Raw genomic sequence first — 19,254 nt, forward strand, 5'->3', positions numbered from 1 at the left:
GTCCTTAAAGTGGTGTTCCGGCCGAAATTATACTTTTTAAATAAAAATACCCCTATAATACACAAGCTTAATGTATTCTAGTAAAGTTAAGTCTGTAAACTAAGGTCTGTTTTGTTAGTTTATAGCAGTAGTTTGTTATTTTATAAACTTACAGCAGGCCGTGGCCATCTTAAGTGTGGGCATCTGAAGCCAGACTGTATTTCTTCCTGGATCTCATCCTTGCAGATCTCGCACATGCTCAGTGCAGCACAAGCAGTGTAATAGGTTTCAGGTCAGGTTTCCATAGCAACGGCAGTTTCAGAGGAAGTTGCCGCCCCTTCCCAGAAGGCATTGCAAACAGGAAATGATGCGATGGGCCGCGGCCAGGGAGGAGGAAGTGAAAAATGAATACAGCAGATATACAGTAGGTGCTGAGAAAAAAATAAAAAAATATCCAATTTGTTTACAGTGCACAGTTTAGTGAGGGATGCCGAAGAGTTGTAAAAGTGGGTGGAACTCCACTTTAAGTGGTTAAAACGTTACCTATGGAGATTTTTAAGTATCATAGTTTGTCACCATTCCACAAGCGTGGGCAATTTTAAAGTGCGACATGTTAGGTATCTATTTACTCGGTGTAACATCTTTTTTCATATTATACAAAAAAATGGGGTATATATTGTGTTTTTTTTTTTTTTTTAATTTATTAAAATTTATTTTTTCCCCAAAAAAATGACACTTGAAAAACTGCTGCGCAAATACCATTTGACATAGAAAATTGCAACGATCGCCATTTTATTCCCTAGGTTCTCTTCTAAAAAGAATGTATAACGTTTGGGGGTTATAAGAAATTTTCTAACACATAAATACTATTTTTGGTTGCAGTTCTACTTCACAGCGTTGAACCACATTATGCATTCTCAAAAGAAATAGCCTGCCTCAAAAAAATGTGGCTGCCTTGGTATTTTCTTAGCTCGTTTGCTTTCCAGGGGGCCTGTGTTTACCCACCAACAAGATGGCGCCCTCCATTCCCTATCTTCACATGGAGGGGCGTGCACTTAGTGCAGTGACGTGTCCCTTCAGCTAAAACCCCGCCTGCACTCTACCAGGTAGGAAAGAAGTGCCAGTCGTTGTCATAGTTACAAACACGCATTTGTACTGTAGGAAGTTTGGCCCTCACAGGCTCCGTGTTGAACACTTGGCACCTGCGCGCTTTAGCGAGCCGAGGCCGACTGGCCGTGCCCGGCGCCTGCGCAGAGCGGAAATGGGGGAGCTGCGCGCGTGCGTGGTAAGCGGAGTGGAGGACGGGCGCATGCGCAGCTCTTCCTTCCAGCCCTCCTCTCTCCTCCTTGCGGGGTGAGGCTGGGGGAGGAGGTGCCGGGTCCGGACACTGCAACCACGAGAGCCCGGGGACCGAGGCCCGAGAGCAGGCCTTCAGACGGGGAGAGGCGGCTCAGGGAACGGGCAGCAAGATGGTGAGAGTGGGAGGGAGAGGAGCCCTGTGTGTGTAGGAGGGGGAAGGGGTGCAGGTGAGGGGGGTTACCTGTATACCTGGAGAGGTGACGTCATGTCTGCCTGTCACATGTCAGGGGGGGGGGGAGGAATGTGATCATACAGGACTGAGAGGAGAGAATAGACCCTCTATGGGGGAGGGGAGGGGGCTCTACAATGTCTGATTACAGCACTGAGGACCTGGATGTATTCTACACCAGGGGGGGCAACCTGGGATCATAGAGATAGATAGATATACATATATATTCATATTCCACCACATTGTGGGACGCTATGTGTATTATAGATCCTTTCTCTTTATTATTTAACTTTTTTTCAGTTATATAGTCTTCAATATATAACTGAAACAATAAATAGCATAATAATAAATAAATATATATATATATATATATATATATATATATATATATATATATATATATATATTATTTTTTTATATAGTCCACCATACTATACAAGATGAGAGTATATTTGGTGTTTATACAAATTATTATTATTGCTATAAATGTTTAGAGATTCATTTTATTTAGTCATTGAGTCTTCTATTCTATAGAATAGAAGACTCAATGACTAAATAAAATGAATCTCTAAACATTTATAGCAATAATAATAATTTGTATAAACACCAAATATACTCTCATCTTGTATAGTATGGTGAACTATATAAAAACGTAAAAAAAATAAAATATATATATAATTATGATAGCACGCCATGCTGTATGAGAGAATATTGAGTTCTTGCGCAAAACACCATTTTTTTTTTTTTTTTTTTTATTAAGTAATATATTTAAATGTTTTATTATTTAGTTATTGAGGTGTCTATGCTGTATGAGAGTATATTGATTTTTTTTTTTTTTTATACAAAACCACCTTAGTATATTTTTATTTAAATATGTTATTATTTAGGCATCTAATTCTCTGTGCTGTGTAAATGTGTGTTGTTATAAAAAAAAAATATATATATATAATTTTTTTTTTTTTTTTCAGTGATATAGTTCACCATGCTATACAAATTGAGAGCATATTGGGATTGTATACAAATTTATTTATTTCAGGTACTTATGTAGCGCCATCAATTTACGCAGCGCTTTACATATACATCGTACATTCACATCAGTCCCTACCCTCAAGGAGCTTACAATCTAAGGTCTTTTTTTTTTTTTTTTTTTTTTTTTTTTTTTTTTTTACAAAGGTGAACTTCTCTCTTTTAGGCTCGGTTCACACTGGGGCGACTTGGGATCCGACTTGTACGCCCTCAAGTCGCCCCAGAAATAGTTTGAATGGGAGTGAACGCTAGCGTCTTAATAGACGCTACTGAAGTCGCTCCGACTTCAGAGCGTACTCCCTGTACTACTTGGATCCGACTTGGTAGGCGACCTGTACCATAGAAATCAATGGAAGTCGCCTCCAAGTCGGATCTCTCTGTAAAGTCAAGCGACTTTGCAGGGAAAACCCCTCCCTCCCCCCCTCCCTCCCAGAGAGCTGATTGCCCCGTGATTGGCCACAGGCGAAGTCGCCTGTCATGGAGGCGACTTCAAGTCGCCTCGTAATTTGCCGAAGTCGCGCTGAAGTCGCGCTGAAGCCGCGTTGAAGTCGCGGTACAAAGTTGCGCTAAAGTCGTGTTGCCCATGTGTGAACCGACCCTTAATCCCTCTTGTTAAAGGAGAAGTACAGCCCATTTGGCTGTACTTCTATGGATCACAGGCATGCAGATCGTTCCACACTTCTGCGCCCCCCCTTTTTTTTAGGTGACAGCGGGCTTATGTAACAGAGCCGGTCCAGGGTGGGGCAAGGTCATGACAATAAAGTCGGGATCCGTCACGTCCGGGCCTCCGAGAGTCGTAGAGATTGCCGGGGGGACCATCCATCCCTTGAAAATCTCTGTGCCACCCGGCGCCGGCGGATTCCTTCTCCGGGTCCACGATCGCATGGGAGGGCGGCGGCGCCGGTAAGAATGATGAAGCGGCTGAATAGCCGCTATGATTGTTCTTATGATATAGGGATTCGCCGGCGGAACAAAATGTTATCTGGATGATGCCAGGAATCGCCACTGAAAGCCCAGGACTTCATATGACGGCCTGCGGTATGGAAGTGGTTAAAGGGTAAGTTCACCTTTACAGAAAAATCTGTCGGGTGAATTTACACAGGACCCCCCTCCCCCAGTCCCGCTGACCTGCACGGCGGCGATCGCCCGTTCTGAGCCCCGGTATAGCCGCCTCACGGCTCCGGCGCTTAGAAATCCTCTCAGCTTTCTCTCTTCTTCTTCCCCACCGAGAGGACGGGCTACGTGGCTTCTGATTGGTCCGCGCTGCCCACGTGATGGCGCCGACCAATTAGAATGCTCCTAAACGTACCCCCCTGATGGGGTACGTTTAGGAGATTACGCTCCGGGAACTTCTAAGCCCCTGAGCCATGAGGCAGCTATACCGGGGCTCAGAACGGGCAATCGCCGCCGTGCAGGTCAGCAGGACTGGGGGTGTGGGGGGGGGGGAGGGGAGGGGATCCTGTGATTTTTCTGTAAAGGTGAACTTACACTTTAAAGACTAAACCTTTTTTTGACAATTGTTGCTTTCAATTAAAAAATCAGTATTTTGTTTTTGCTAGAAAATTACTTAGAACCCCCAACCATTATATAACATTTTTAGCAGAGACCCTGGAGAATAAAATGGCGGTCGTTTTACATTTTTTTTATGTCGCACTGCATTCGCACAGGGGTCTTTCAAAAGCAATTTTTGGGGAAAAAAATACACTTCAATTAAAAAAAAAAAATCGAAAAGGTAAAGTTGGCCCAATTTTTTTTTTGTATAATGTGAAAGATGATGTTACGCGGTGAGAATCGTGATCTTTATTCTAAGCAGAAAAATCGCGATTCTCGTTTTATCCAGAATGGTGGAGCTCTCTGACAGAATACGGCTTGGGAAGAGATGTAATGTGTTGTACTGTATTCTTTCATTTCCGAGCATGCGCGGTCTCGGTCACACTATTCTTTTTCGGAGGAATACTGTACTGACTAAACGAAAATCTGGTATTGCAGGAGAAAAAAATGTTTGTTCCTAATAATATCGGATGAGCTGTCCTGATCGGCTCTCGAAAACTGTGTACTAATGATCAGCTTATCATACGATCGATCAGAAAGTGGTATTTTTCCTCCTATGTTCTCATCATGTGTACAAGGCAGAAGAGGGGGACTTGGGGCCTCATTCACACCTCCAGTGTTTTGTAGCTTGAAGCTCTTTGAAGAAGGTTCACATCTCTACTACAAGTCACCTGGAGCCAAACGTCTAAAGCTCAAAAAAGTTCTGGGGCATTTTTTTTTTTTTTTGCAGTTTTGCGCTTTTTTTGGCTCGTTTTTTATTCCCATAAAAATGAATGGAAAGCCGACATTTGCGGGTTTTTTTTTTTTGCGCATTTTGTCGCACATTTTTGCAAGGTTTTCTGCTCAGTTGAAAGAATGTAACATAACATTTTTATTTGTGTATTTCTTTTACATTTTATATTATTATTATTATATAAATGTAACCCCTAACCTTACCTCCTAACAAAATAATAATAAATGAATAATAATAAAAAAAAAAAAAAAAGCTGATGGAATAGCTAAAAAAAAAAAAAAAAAAAACCTGGCAACAGATGATAGTTTTCTCTATTTGGCTAATAAAAAAAAAAAAGATCCCAAAGCTCAAAAACGCTGTTTAAAAACGTGCAAATCGCACTTAAAAATGCGACAGGAACGTACAAAAAACACTGGAAAAACGCTCCGATGTGAACGCAGCCTTAGAAAGCATGGGATACGCTTTCAGGAAATCTGCCTGCGCCAGTCTTTATCAATTCCAGGATCTGTTGAGAGGCTTACACAAAACACCAAAGTGTCATTTTATTGTTTACACAAAGCATCATAGTGTGTGTGTGTATAGAGATGGATATAGATATCTTTAGACCCGGTTCACGCAGGGGCGGCTTGTCAGGCGACTTAGCCGCCTGACCAGTCGCATTCCGTTCTGTACTATGGAACCGTTCTAATAGGAGAGACTCAAGTCGCTCCGACTTAGAAAAAGGTTCCTGTACTACTTTTGGGGGTGACTTCAGGTAACTTGCATTGACTTCTATACAGAAGTCATTTTGCAGGTCACCTCTGTGAGTCGTGTGCAGGTCGCCTCTGTGAGTCGTGTGCAGGTTGCCTCTGTGAGTCGTGTGCAGGTTGCCTCTGTGAGTCGTGTGCAGGTTGCCTCTGTGAGTCGTGTGCAGGTTGCCTCTGTGAGTCGTGTGCAGGTTGCCTCTGTGAGTCGTGTGCAGGTTGCCTCTGTGAGTCGTGTGCAGGTTGCCTCTGTGAGTCGTGTGCAGGTTGCCTCTGTGAGTCGTGTGCAGGTTGCCTCTGTGAGTCGTGTGCAGGTCGCCTCTGTGAGTCGTGTGCAGGTCGCCTCTGTGAGTCGTGTGCAGGTCGCCTCTGTGAGTCGTGTGCAGGTCGCCTCTGTGAGTCGTGTGCAAGTCGCCTCTGTAAGTCGTGTGCAAGTCGCCTCTGTGAGTCGTGTGCAAGTCGCCTCTGTGAGTCGTGTGCAAGTCGCCTCTGTGAGTCGTGTGCAAGTCGCCTCTGTGAGTCGTGTGCAGGTCGCCTCTGTGAGTCGTGTGCAGGTCGCCTCTGTGAGTCGTGTGCAGGTCGCCTCTGTGAGTCGTGTGCAGGTCGCCTCTGTGAGTCGTGTGCAGGTCGCCTCTGTGAGTCGTGTGCAAGTCGCCTCTGTGAGTCGTGTGCAGGTCGCCTCTGTGAGTCGTGTGCAAGTCGCCTCTGTAAGTCGTGCTGCCCCTGTGTGAACCGGCTCTAACTAGTGTCCCCATTGGAAAATTTCTTCTCTGTTACTGTTCTGGTAATAAAAAAACAAAAAAAATTTTTGCCCATAGTTCTACTTTGAAGAGTAACTACTGGCAATTTTTTTTTTTTTTTTTCTTTTTAGTTTTGCATAAAGTGGAGAGGGATCATCTGTCAGTTTTTTATTGTTGTGTCCCCCTTTATGGAGATTTGCCCTCCTCTATTTGTCCTGTTTTACTGTTCTCATCAAAAGTGAAAGAAAATCCCAAATTTTGGGACCAGAAAAGGAATAGAGGGGAAATCTTCCAATTGGGGGGGGGGGGACGGGGACAGCAGTTCTGGTAACCCGGGGGTCCCCAAAGGAATTCCCTTTTAATTTGCAGGGATTTCTTTCCACTTCCTGTTTTGGCTATGGGACAGGAAGTGAAGGCAAATCTCTGCAAAGGGACACAAAAAAAAAATTCTGATGGGTTAGCACCATGGATTTCTTTGCAGGGATTTTCTCTCACTTCCTTTTTGGCTATGGGACAGGAAGTCGAGGGAAATCTCCCTTGTGGGACACAGGTGGCAAAAAAAAAAAAACCCTGAATATAACCCTCCCTTACCTGCACCGCGCTGGTACACATTGCCTTTGTGATCTGCTGTTGGTGCCAGTGTAATGTCAATTGCTCCCCAAACATAACGCAGAAGCGGTGCGTTTTGTGGGTATCAAGTCGCATGGTACTCTTATTTGGTGTGGCATGGTACTTTTTTTTTTTTTAAAGTATTGCATGCACTGCTTTTTCTGCGTTCCGGTTAAATTTGCAGCCCATTTAAATGAATGGGCTGCAAAATCACACCACACAGGGATGCACTGGTTTGAACCTGCTTGTTCCTGTGCCTTTCTATTGTGAAACACCCTAAAGCATTTTGTTGCTTTGGGTTAACCACGAATTTGCCTCCTTCCTGACTAGAGCCATTTTTGCGATTCGGCACTGCGTCACTTTAACTGACAATTGCGCGGTCGTGCGACGCTGCACCCAAACAAAATTGATGTCCTTTTTTCCCCACAAATTGAGATTTCGCTTGGTGGTATTTGATCACCTCTGCAGTTTTTCTTTATTGCGCTATAGACAAAAAAAGTGTCAATTTTGAAAAAAAAAGCAATTTTTTTTTTTTACTTTTTGCTATAATAAATATCCCCCAAAAATATATTAAAAAAAAAAAAAAAAAATGTTTTTCCTCAGTTTAGGCCGATCTGTATTCTTCTACATATTTTTAGAAAAAAATCGCAATAAGCGTATATTGATTGGTTTGTGCAAAAGTTATAGCGTCTACAAAATAGGGGATAGTTTTTTGGCATTTTTATTATTTATTTTTTTTATTATTAGTAATGGCGATCTAAGATTTTTTTTTTTGCAACATTATGGCGGACACATCGTACACTTTTGACACTATTTTGAGACCATTGTCATTTATACAGTGATCCGTGCTATAAAAATGCACTGATTACTGTGTAAATGACACTGGCAGGGAAGGGGTTAAACACTAGGGGGCAATCAAGGGGTTAAGTGTGTCCTAGAGAGTGATTCTAACAATGGGGGGGGGTGGGCTACTACTCACATGGCAGCAATCACTGCCATGTGCCAGGGAGCAGTGATCTCTGTCATGTTGCTAGGCAGAACAGGGAAATGCCTTGTTTACATAGGCATCTTCCCATTCTTCCGCTCCGTGACACGATCGCGGGCACCCGGCGGACATCGAGTCTGCGGGACCCGCAGTCACGGAGCATGCGGCGGGTGCGCGTGGCCACAATGCCGTATCTTAAAGGAGATGTACCTGTACGCCCTTTTGCCCACCCGTGCCATTCTGCCGACGTATATCGACATGCGGCGGTCAGGAGAGGGGTTGATGCACTGTATGACAAGCTAATGTGCATTAAAACATAGATGAGTGACGACAGAAAAAAAAAAAGTGGTCCATAGAGTGTGCGACGTGGTGGGGTGTTTTTTTTTTTTTTCTCTGATCTAGCTTTGTTCTAAGACGTGGGATTCGTCTTGTCAAATTAAACGTTTCCCTATGAGAGCCAATTTAACTGATCCGACACAATTCGCTCTGACTTTAGAAAAGGTTCCTGCACTACTTTGGCCTGACTTTGATACGACTTCAATGCCATAGGGCAGGGATGTCAAACTTAATTTTATCTCAGGCCGCATCAGCAGTATGGTTTCCCTCAAAGGGCCTGTTGTGCACTAGGAGTGCGCTATGTACAGGGTTTGGGGGTGCGCGCTATGTACAGGGTTTGGGGGTGCGCGCTATGTACAGGGTTTGGGGGTGCGCGCTATGTACAGGGTTTGGGGGTGCGCGCTATGTACAGGGTTTGGGGGTGCGCGCTATGTACAGGGTTTGGGGGTGCGCGCTATGTACAGGGTTGAGGAGAGCCTGAGGGATCTGTTGAGCTACAAGCCGTCCAAGGCTAAGCTGTTCTTGTACAGTGCCTTGCAAAAATATTCACCCCCCCATTGGCATTTTTCATGTTTGTTGCCTCACAACCTGGAATTAACATGGATTGTTTGAGGATTTGCATCATTTAATTTACAGAACATGCCCACAACTTTGAAGATATGTGTGTTTTTTTTTTTTTTTCATTGTGAAGCAAACAACAAATAGGACAAAATAACAGAAAAAGTCAATGTACATAACTATTCACCCCCTAAAGTCAATATTTTGTAGAGACTCCTTTTGCGGCTATCACAGCTCCAAGTTACTTTGGATAAATCTCTATGAGATTGCCACATCTTACCACTGGGATTTTTGCCCATTTCTCTTTGCAAAACTGCTCCAGCTTCTTCAGGTTGGATGGTTTGCGCTTGTGCACAGCAATCTTTAAGTCCGACCACAGATTTTCTATTGGATTGGGGTCTGGGCTTTGACTAGGCCATTCCAACACATTTACATGTTTCCCCTTAAACCACTCAAGTGTTGCTTTAGCAGTGTGTTTGGGGTCATTGTCCTGCTGGAAGGTGAACCTCCATCCTAGCCTCAAATCACACACAGGTTTTGCTCAAGAATATCCCTGTATTTAGCACCATCCATCTTTCGCTCAACCCTGACCAGTTTCCCAGTCCTGACTGCTAAAAAACATCCCCACAGCATGATGCTGCCACCACCATGTTTCACTGTGTGGATGGTGTTCTTTGGGTGATCTGATGTGTTGGGTTTGCCCCAGACAGAGCGTGTTCTTTGAAGGCCAAAAAGTTCAATTTTAGTCTCATCAGACCAGAGCACCTTCCTCCATACATTTTGGGAGTCTCCCACATGCCTTTTTGCAAACTCAAAACGTGCCATTTTGTTTTTTGCTGAAAGTAATGCCTTTCTTTTGGTCACTCTACCATAAAGCCCAGCTCTATGGAGCGTACGGCTTATTGTCGTCCTATGTACAGATACTCCAGTCTCTGCTGTGGAACTCTGCAGCTCCTCCAGGGTTACCTTAGGTCTCTGTGCTGCCTCTATGATTAATGCCCTCCTTGCCCGGTCCATGAGTTTTGGTGTGCGGCCGTCTCTTGGCAGGTTTGCGGTTGTGCCATGTTCTTTCCATTTGGTTATGATAGATTTGATGGTGCTCCTAGGGATCATCAAAGATTTGGATATTTTTTTATAACCTACCCCTGACTTGTACTTCTCAACAACATTGTCCCTTACTTGTTTGGAGAGTTCCTTGGTCTTCATGGCAGTGTTTAGTTAGTGGTGCCTCTTGCTTAGGTGTTGCAGCCTCTGGGGCCTTTCAAAAAGGTGTGTCTATGTAATGACAGATCATGTGACACTTAGATTGCACACAGGTGGACATCATTTCACTAATTATGTGACTTCTGAAGGTCATTGGTTGCACCAGAGCTTTTTATGGGCTTCATAACAAAGGGGGTGAATACATACACACATGCCAATTATCAGTTTTTTAATTTCTGAAAAATAGTTTTATGTATATATTTTTCTAATTTTGCTTCACCAACTTAGACTATTGTGTTCTGATCCATCACATATACCGTATTTATCGGCGTATAACACACACTTTTTTTCCTTTAAAATCAGGTGAAAATCGTGGGTGCGCAGCCGACATTGACTGAGCCGAGTGTACTGTCTACTCGGCTCCGCTCGCAGTCACTCCCAGTCCCGCCTCCTAGCCTTTACGTCCTGCCATTGGACGGGTGTTATGTTCATCATAGGGGTCGGGCCAAGGGGCAGGACGGGGGCGTGACTGCGAGCGGAGCCGAGTACACAGTTCACTCTATGTCGGCGGCAAGAGCAGCCGAATATCTTGGCGGCCACAGCAAATTTAAAAACCAAACCTGCTGCAATTTTGGGCAAGGCTGCAGATGGTCGCTGTGCAAGGCTGCATTGATGGGCATTTAAAATGTAAGGTTTTTTTCATCCCTTAAACTTCCCTTCTAAACTTGGGGTCTGTGGTATATGCCGATAAAAACGGTAATTCAGATTTAAAAAAAACATTGAACTAAAAGGCTGTAATGTAACAAAATAGGTAAAAAGCCAAGGGGGGTGAATACTTTTGCAAGGCACTGTAAACGCAGAAGTGCCGTGTTCCAGCTGAAAAACTGGATGCAAGGGCCACATGACATGGCCTGGGGGGTGGGGGGGTGCGCTAGGTTCGGCCCCCGGGCCTTGTGTTTGATGTATGCGCCGTAGAGTGTATAAAAAGTCACATTAACTCAGATCGGAAGTTGGGCGAGACACGTACACTCTATAGAGGGATATGCTTTATTCAGATTTCATGTCTGAGGGTTACAATCCCTTTTTAAAGCGGTAGTAAACTGCAGTTAAAAATAAAATAAAAATAAAAAAAACTTTACCTGCAGGGCAATGTCGATATGTGCAAGTATGCATCTCATACTAAGAATTGGCAGGCCTGTAATATAATGAATGTTTTGCTTTTGGGTTGAATACTGCTTTCATGTGTCATTTATCACAGGTTCTCTTTTTAATATTCGCGTGCCAGCAATAAAATAACGGCAAAGCTTTTGTATCCACATAATTCTGCTTGTAGACCATTCAGTGCCTGTTAGTTTCCTTCGAAATCAATGAAAATGCATCAAAACGTTTTGTCAATGGATGTATTAATACAACAGTCAACGTGCGTCATGGCGAACATCAGCACATCGACTGAAAACAAGACAATACAAGTTGGTGTGCGCTGACGTATTTTGATGCTTTTCCCTTTTTTTTTTTTTTTTTTTTTGAATTTCAATAGAAATCCTACCAGTGGGGAAAACTCCTCCTAAGTGTGGATAGGCCCCTCGGTGATTTGGTTGGCAAAGATAACGTTCATGTTCTCCAACCACCAAGGAATTGTCCGATAGACAGAACTCCAATAGACCCGTGAGATTTACTGCAAATTTCCATCCGTCGTCTTAAACCATTGTTTGTAAGGAATTGAAACCAACACCTGAAAGGGATTCTTCAGTATAAGCCGAGTTTTTCAGCACGTTTTTTTCTGCAGCAGAGAATGACATTTTCCGAACCGATTTGGGGCCCCTTGGTGCTTAGAACCCCAAATTTGGTGTGCAAACCCAGTGGAACTAGCACTACAACATATCCAAACCTGGAGTTCCTAGCACCAAGTGGCCCTGAGATACGGGGCCCTAAAGTCTGTTTGGAAAATGTCATTCTCTGCTGCAGAAAAGTGCTTGACATTTTCCGAACCGACTTTGGGGCCCCGTATTTCGGGGCCACTTGGTGCTTAGAACCCCAAATTTGGTGTGCAAACCCAGTGGAACTAGCACTACAACATATCCAAAGCTGGGGTTCCTAGCACCAAGTGGCCCCGAGATACGGGGCCCTAAAATCTGTTTGGAAAATGTCATTCTCTGACATTTGGGGCCCCATATCTCAGGGCCACTTTGAGTTAGGAACCCCACATTTGGATATGTTGTAGTGCTAATTCCACTGGGTTTTCACGCCAGATTTGGGGTCCCTAGCACCAAGTGGCCCCGAGATACGGGGCCCCAAATAGGTCAACTGTGTCCATCTGCAGCTATGTGATTTCTGGACCCTTTGGGTCCAGAGACCCCAAATTTTGGCTGCAGCTAGGGGGCATCTAGGAACCCTTAACTACCGAGTTTGAAGTTCGGGGGACCTATGGCTGCAAATGGGCATTGTTGACCCTCTTTTCTACTTACAGTAGCTGCGCATTTCTCACCCTAGGCTTATACTCGAGTCAATAAGTTTTCCCAGTTTTTTCTGGTAAAATTAGGTGCCTCGGCTTATATTCGGATCGACTTATACTCGAGTATATACGGTAATCCGAAACTCCCCGCTTATAACCAGCCTCTTCCGGACTGCCTATATATACACATATATAATGTCACTACGTTGACGTTCTATACCGTTGTTATAGTAGCCGCTAGCTGCCATAACCTCAGTTTTTTTTTTTTTTTTTTTTTTTTTTTTTTTTTTTTTTTTATACAGCAGGCGAGACGGCATTTGATTTAAAAGTGGTCTCGGCGGCGGATTCGCTGCAGAATCACATTTATAGGCAGCGGGAGAGGTGACCCCCCTCCCGCCGCTTCCCGTTAGTTTCCCAGCTTACCGGAGATGTCGATCCCCTGGAGCAGTTTCTCAACCAGGGTTCCATGGAACTGTAGGGTTCCTCCAGAGGTTGTTAGGGGTTCCTTGAGCAATGAACAATTTCTGCCTCTCAGATAAGTTCCCACTGACACCATTGATCTTTTAAGCTATCTGTAATGGGGGGGGTAAATCTTCCCAGTGACCACAAGTGTAAGGAGCATTCTTTCCACCGACCATCACACTAATGTATCACAAGTTGAAGATATAGTTTTTTTTAACAGGGGTTCCTGGAGACTGAAAAGTTATTTCAAGGGTTCCTCTGTGTTGAAAAGGTTGACAAAGGCTGCCCTGGAGTGATGGGCAGGAAGTCAGATGAGGGCAAGATGGCCCCCACTCGACTCTATGCCCTTGGAGGACCAGAGCGACTTCCAACATCACTTCTGCCTAATGGCCTTAAAGTGAACCTTCAGACATTTTTTTCAACTTTCCATCTATTACATCTTCTGCCCTTGTTTTACCTTTTGGATAGTACATTTTTTTTTTTCTTCCTGCCAGTAAATACCTTATACAGCCCACTTCCTGTTTCTTGTCTGGTCATTAGCTATGAGTGTTTGCCAGGGAGCGTGGGGGGATGAGTCATAAGAGGGCCAATAAGAGCTGCAGAGCTGGAGGTGTGCCTCTGTGTTGCTATGCAAATCCAGGAAGTGAACAGGCAGCAGCTTCAGCTGCCCACAGTTAAAATGGATGCAGCCAGACTCAGTGGAGGGAGATTTCTGCAGCATATTTGGCAAGTACAGAATAGCAGTATAGATAAAATATCCAAAGTGGTTGGAGGGAAGCTTCAGAATGGCAAAGATGTTTTTATTACAAATTATGTGAGCAATTCCTCTTTAAAGGGACAATTTTTTTTTTTTTTAAAGTTCAGTAATACCTTGGATTATGAGGATAATTTGTTCCAGAAGCATGCTTTTAATCCAAAGCACTTGTATATCAAAGCGAGTTATCCCATAAGAAATAATGGAAACTCAGAAGGTTCGTTCCACAACCACTGCTGGTGTATCCAGTACTGTATGTGGCCAGAATTGCAGGGCGCTGGGAACGCTTGGAGACGCTCGGGAACTGTTGACACTTTCCGGTGCTCCGATGCACGTTATGCCCACTCCACCCAGCTGGGAGTGTCTGAGTTCTCCAGCGCCCCCCCCGGACCTCTGGCCACATACGGTAATACATACACCAGCGGCTTGAGTCCTGCTAGTTTTGTGAGACCGCGCTCACAAATCAAGTCTCGATTTTGAAAAAAATATAGTTTATCTTGCGAAACACTTGTATATCGCATCACTGTAAACATAAAATTACTTTTAAGCGTAAATGTAAGATCTGAGGTCTTTTTGACCCCCAGATCTCACAATAAAGAGGTCCTGTAGTGCTTATTTCTATTACAAGGGATGTTTACATTCCTTGTAAGAAGAAATAAAAGTGACACATTTTTTTTTTTTTAAGGGACAGTGTTAAAAATTAAATAAAAAGTATAAAAAAAAAAAAAAAAAAAAAATTGAAAGCGCCCTGTCCCTCTGAGCTGGCGCGCAGAAGCAAACGCACACGTAAGTCATGCCCACATAAACAGTGTTCAAACCACACGTGAGGTATCGTCGTGATTGTTAGAGCAAGAGCAAAAATGATCATGTGACTGCCGTGATTGGCTGCCATGGTGATCACATGATCGGAAATCTCCCGACTGCAAGAAGCAATTGGTAGCTTTCCTTTAGCTGCCGGTAACTGCGCCGGAAGCACCCAGGTTACAAGCTCTCAGCACAGCTGTGTCTGTAGATTGGTACACAAATATGCAGCCGCTTGGAGCCAAGGCCCACCTGCTGAGACCACGTATTTACGTACTGTCGGCACTGAGGGGTCAAACAAAAAAAATGTCATGCTTAAAGTGGTAGTGAACTCTGTTTTACCACTTATACCTACAGGTAGGCCTATAATAAGGCTTACCTGTGGGCACTGTGTATATTTCCTAAACTTGCACCGTTTAGGAGAAATTCAGAGTGCATGCAGCCCGTGACGTCACCGGCGCATGCGCTCTGTACATCCGGCATACCGTGCATGGGCCAGAATGACGTCGTGTAGCCGGAGGCCGCATACCCGGAAGGAAGACCGGGTGATTATGAATGCCCTCTCGGCGGTGACAGCACGCCACTGGAGGGCTTAGTTTTTAACCACTTCCCGACCGCCGCACGACTATGTACGTCCTAAGTTTGAACGGGGATATCGTTGTTATGGCAGCAGCTAGCTGCCATAACCCCGGTATCCCCGTTTTCGTGCGGCGGCCGGCTTTCAGATAAAAGTGGTCCCTGCGGCAGATTCGCCGCGAGATCACTTTTATCGGTGGCGGGAGAGGGCCCCCCCCCCCCCCTCCCGCCGCGATCCGGTGCCCTCCGCCGCTTACCGGAGCCGTCGGTAGCGGCGGAGGCGATCGCGTCCTGTGCCGTGGTGTGTCTGGAGACGAGTGAGGCCAAGATGGCGCTCACTCGTCTCCATGACACTGCTGGGCGGAAGCGACGTCAAAACGTCACTTCCGTCCACGCCTCTTAAAGGCATATTTTTTCAAATGTCATTTTTCTAAATGACTTTTTTTTTTTTTTTTTTTTTTATTGCATTTTAGTGTAAATATGAGATATGAGGTCTTTTTGACCCCAGATCTCATATTTAAGAGGTCCTGTCATGCTTTTTTCTATTACAAGGAATGTTTACATTCCTTGTAATAGGAATAAAAGTGACACAATTTTTTATTTTTTTTTTAAACAGTGTAAAAATAAATAAAATATTGTAAAATAAATAATAAAAATAAAAAAAAAAATTTAAAAACCCCCCTGTCCCGACGAGCTCGCACGCAGAAGCGAACGCATACGCGAGTAGCGCCCGCATATGAAAACGGTGGTCAAACCACACATGTGAGGTATCTCCGCGACCGGTAGAGCGAGAGCAATAATTCTAGCCCTAGACCTCCTCTGTAGCGCAAAATATGCAACCTGTAGAATTTTTTTAACCACTTCCCGACCGCCGCATGACTATGTACGTCCTAATTTTGAACGGGGATATCGTTGTTATGGCAGCAGTTAGCTGCCATAACCCCGGTATCCCCGTTTTCGTGCGGCGGCCGGCTTTCAGATAAAAGTGGTCCCTGCGGCGGATTCGCCGCAAGATCACTTATCGGTGGCGGGAGAGGGGCCCCCCCCTCCCGCCGCGATCCGGTTCCCTCCGCCACTTACCAGAGCCGTCGGTAGCGGCGGAGGCGATCGCATCCTGCTCAGTGGTTTGTCTGGAGACGAGTGAGGCCAAGATGGCGCTCACTCGTTTCCATGACACTGCTGGGCGGAAGCGACGTCAAAACGTCACTTCCGTCCACGCCTCTTAAAGGCATATTTTTTCAAATGTCATTTTTCTAAATGACTTTTTTTTTTTTTTTTTTTTATTGCATTTTAGTGTAAATATGAGATCTGAGGTCTTTTTGACCCCAGATCTCATATTTAAGAGGACCTGTCATGCTTTTTTCTATTACAAGGGATGTTTACATTCCTTGTAATAGGAATAAAAGTGACACAATTTTTTATTTTTTTTTAAACAATGTAAAAATAAATAAAATATTGTAAAATAAATAATAAAAATAAAAAAAAAAAAATTTTAAAACCCCCCTCTGTCCCGACGAGCTCGCGTGCAGAAGCGAACGCATACCCGAGTAGTGCCCGCATATGAAAACGGTGGTCAAACCACACATGTGAGGTATCGCTGCGACCGGTAGAGCAAGAGCAATAATTCTAGCCCTAGACCTCCTCTGTAGCGCAAAATATGCAACCTGTAGAATTTTTTAAATGTCGCCTATGGAGATTTTTGAGGGTAAAAGTTTGACGCCATTCCACGAGCAGGCGCAATTTTCAAGCATGACATGTTGGGTATCAATTTACTTGGCGTAACATTATATTTCACATTATAAAAAAAAATTGGGCTAACTTTACTGTTGTTTTATTTTTTTATTCAAAAAAGTGAATTTTTTCCAAAAAAAGTGCGCTTATAAGACCGCTGCGCAAATACGATGCAAAAAAAGGTATTGCAATGACCGCCATTGTATTCTCTAGGGTGTTAGAAGAAAAACCATATATAATGTTTGGGGGTTCTAAGTAGGGCTGCAACTAACGATTATTGTCATAATCGATTAGTTGGCCGATTATTGTTTCGATTAATCGATTAATCGGTTAATAACCTTAAAAAAAAGTATGGTGTATAATTTAGTTAATATGTAAAGTTTAAAAAAAAGGCAATTTATTCTTAAACATCTCTATGCAGTGGTGAATATAAGTAACCAACTATATGGTTAGGGAGCAAAATATCTAATCCACTCTGAGAATAACAGACAGAAGAGATATTCTGTACATACTATTAGAGGAGATATACTGTATATACTATTAGAGGAGATATACTGTATATACTATTAGAGGAGATATACTGTATATACTATTAGAGGATATATACTGTATATACTATTAGAGGAGATATACTGTATATACTATTAGAGGAGATATACTGTATATGCTATTAGGAGAGATATACTGTATATACTATTAAAGGGTGAATCTGGTAAATATCATCAGACTCGGAGATCTATTTTTTATTTAAAAAAACAAACAATGTCTTCCCCGACAAATGACAAAAAATGTAATTTTAAGAACGTTTGTTCGATTTTCTAATTGTGTGGTCAAAATCGAATTGTCAAAGGATCTGCGGGAAAAGGTAGTTGAACTGTAAAAAAAAACAGGAAAGGGATATAAAAAGATATCCAAGGAATTGAGAATGCCAATCAGCAGTGTTCAAACTCTAATCAAGAAGTGGAAAATTAGGGTTTCTGTTGAAACCAAACCACGGTCAGGTAGACCAACTAAACTTATTTATATAATTTATTTACAGTAGAGATTATTTGCTCTATTTGTACTATAAAGAGCTCATTTTAGTTTTTTTTTAACCCCATTATGTTACTGGCCGATTAATCGATTATGAAAATAGTAATCGATTAATTTCATAATCGATTAGTTGTCGATTAATCGATTAGTTGTTTCAGCCCTAGTTCTAAGTAATTTTCTAGCAGAAAAACCTGTTTTAAACATGTAAACACCTAAAATCCAAAACGAGACTGGTCCTTAATTGGTTAAACGTCGCCTATGGAGATTTTTGAGGGTAAAAGTTTGACGCCATTCCACGAGCGGGCGCAATTTTCAAGCATGACATGTTGGGTATCAATTTACTTGGCGTAACATTATATTTCACAATATAAAAAAAAATTGGGACAACTTTACTGTTTTATTTTTTTTATTCAAAAAAGTGAATTTTTTCCAAAGAAAGTGCGCTTATAAGACCGCTGCGCAAATACGGTGCAAAAAAAAGGATTGCAATGACCGCCATTGTATTCTCTAGGGTGTTAGAAGAAAAAACATATATAATGTTTGGGGGTTCTAAGTAATTTTCTAGCAGAAAAACCTGTTTTAAACATGTAAACACCTAAAATCCAAAACGAGACTGGTCCTTAAGTGGTTAAAGCAAGTCTCTCATAATGTGCTAGTATGTGATCCACATCTAGAATGTGGGCATCTGAAGCCCACTTGTATCTATTTCGGGGATTCGGTGCAGCTGGCTACCCAGCATACATGTCCTGCTCTCGTACCTGCGCAGTTTGTTCACTACAGGTTGCCATAGGAATGGCGCCGGGGTAAGTACCCATTCTGTTGTTATGGCAACCTGTCAATCACATTCCAACCCAGAAGGCAAGTGCAGTCAAAATTTTCCAAAATGGCAACAGGCTCCTCACGATCACGTCATTTCTGGTCTGCACAATTGCGAGATTTGGTTATTAGGCTTCCTGAAGACTCCTGGGATAGATGACGCGGATATCCCAGGAGCCAATGGGAATCGCCTAATGACATCATCGCCTAGGCGGCAGGGACAGGAAGTTGGCTGCTGGCTCCTCCTGCCTTCGAGTACTTGCCTGGGGGAGTTCTCATGCAGGCTCATTTCCTAGCCACACTCTGTGCGTCTACTGAGGCCCCCCCCCACTCATTGAATTTGATTGGCAGCAGTGGGAGCCAATGAAGTTCAGTGAGGAAGGAAAGAGAGTAGCGCCAGGCCGAGATCAGGCTCCGGTAAGTTTTTTTTTTTTTTTTTTCTTTTCTTTTCTTTTGGGAGGAGCGGCTATGGGGGGGGGGCTGCACATAAAGGCCCCTTTCACACGAGCGTTCCCTTTTTAATCCATCCGTTGACGGATGAGAAACGGACATCAATGCACCTCGATGTAAACGGATGATCATCCGTTTACATCCCCTTCCGTCATCATCCATTTTTGGAAGAGATCAAAGGGCTTCCTT

General features: G+C 43.5%; 1 protein-coding gene across 1 annotated transcript in view; it reads left to right on the plus strand.

Annotated features, from left to right (window-relative positions):
• Window positions 1-1,259: 1,259 nt before the first annotated feature.
• The window catches only part of AP1S1 (adaptor related protein complex 1 subunit sigma 1), a 74,948-nt gene continuing 56,953 nt past the window's right edge, over window positions 1,260-19,254 (plus strand). Inside the window, exon 1 of the mRNA XM_073622852.1 lies at window positions 1,260-1,451. Coding sequence (XP_073478953.1) covers window positions 1,449-1,451 — 3 coding nt within the window. The 5' untranslated portion in view covers window positions 1,260-1,448. The remainder of the gene's footprint in view (window positions 1,452-19,254) is intronic.

This window comes from Aquarana catesbeiana, linkage group LG03 (genome assembly GCF_042186555.1).
Source record: "Aquarana catesbeiana isolate 2022-GZ linkage group LG03, ASM4218655v1, whole genome shotgun sequence".
NCBI classification, from domain to species: domain Eukaryota; kingdom Metazoa; phylum Chordata; class Amphibia; order Anura; family Ranidae; genus Aquarana; species Aquarana catesbeiana.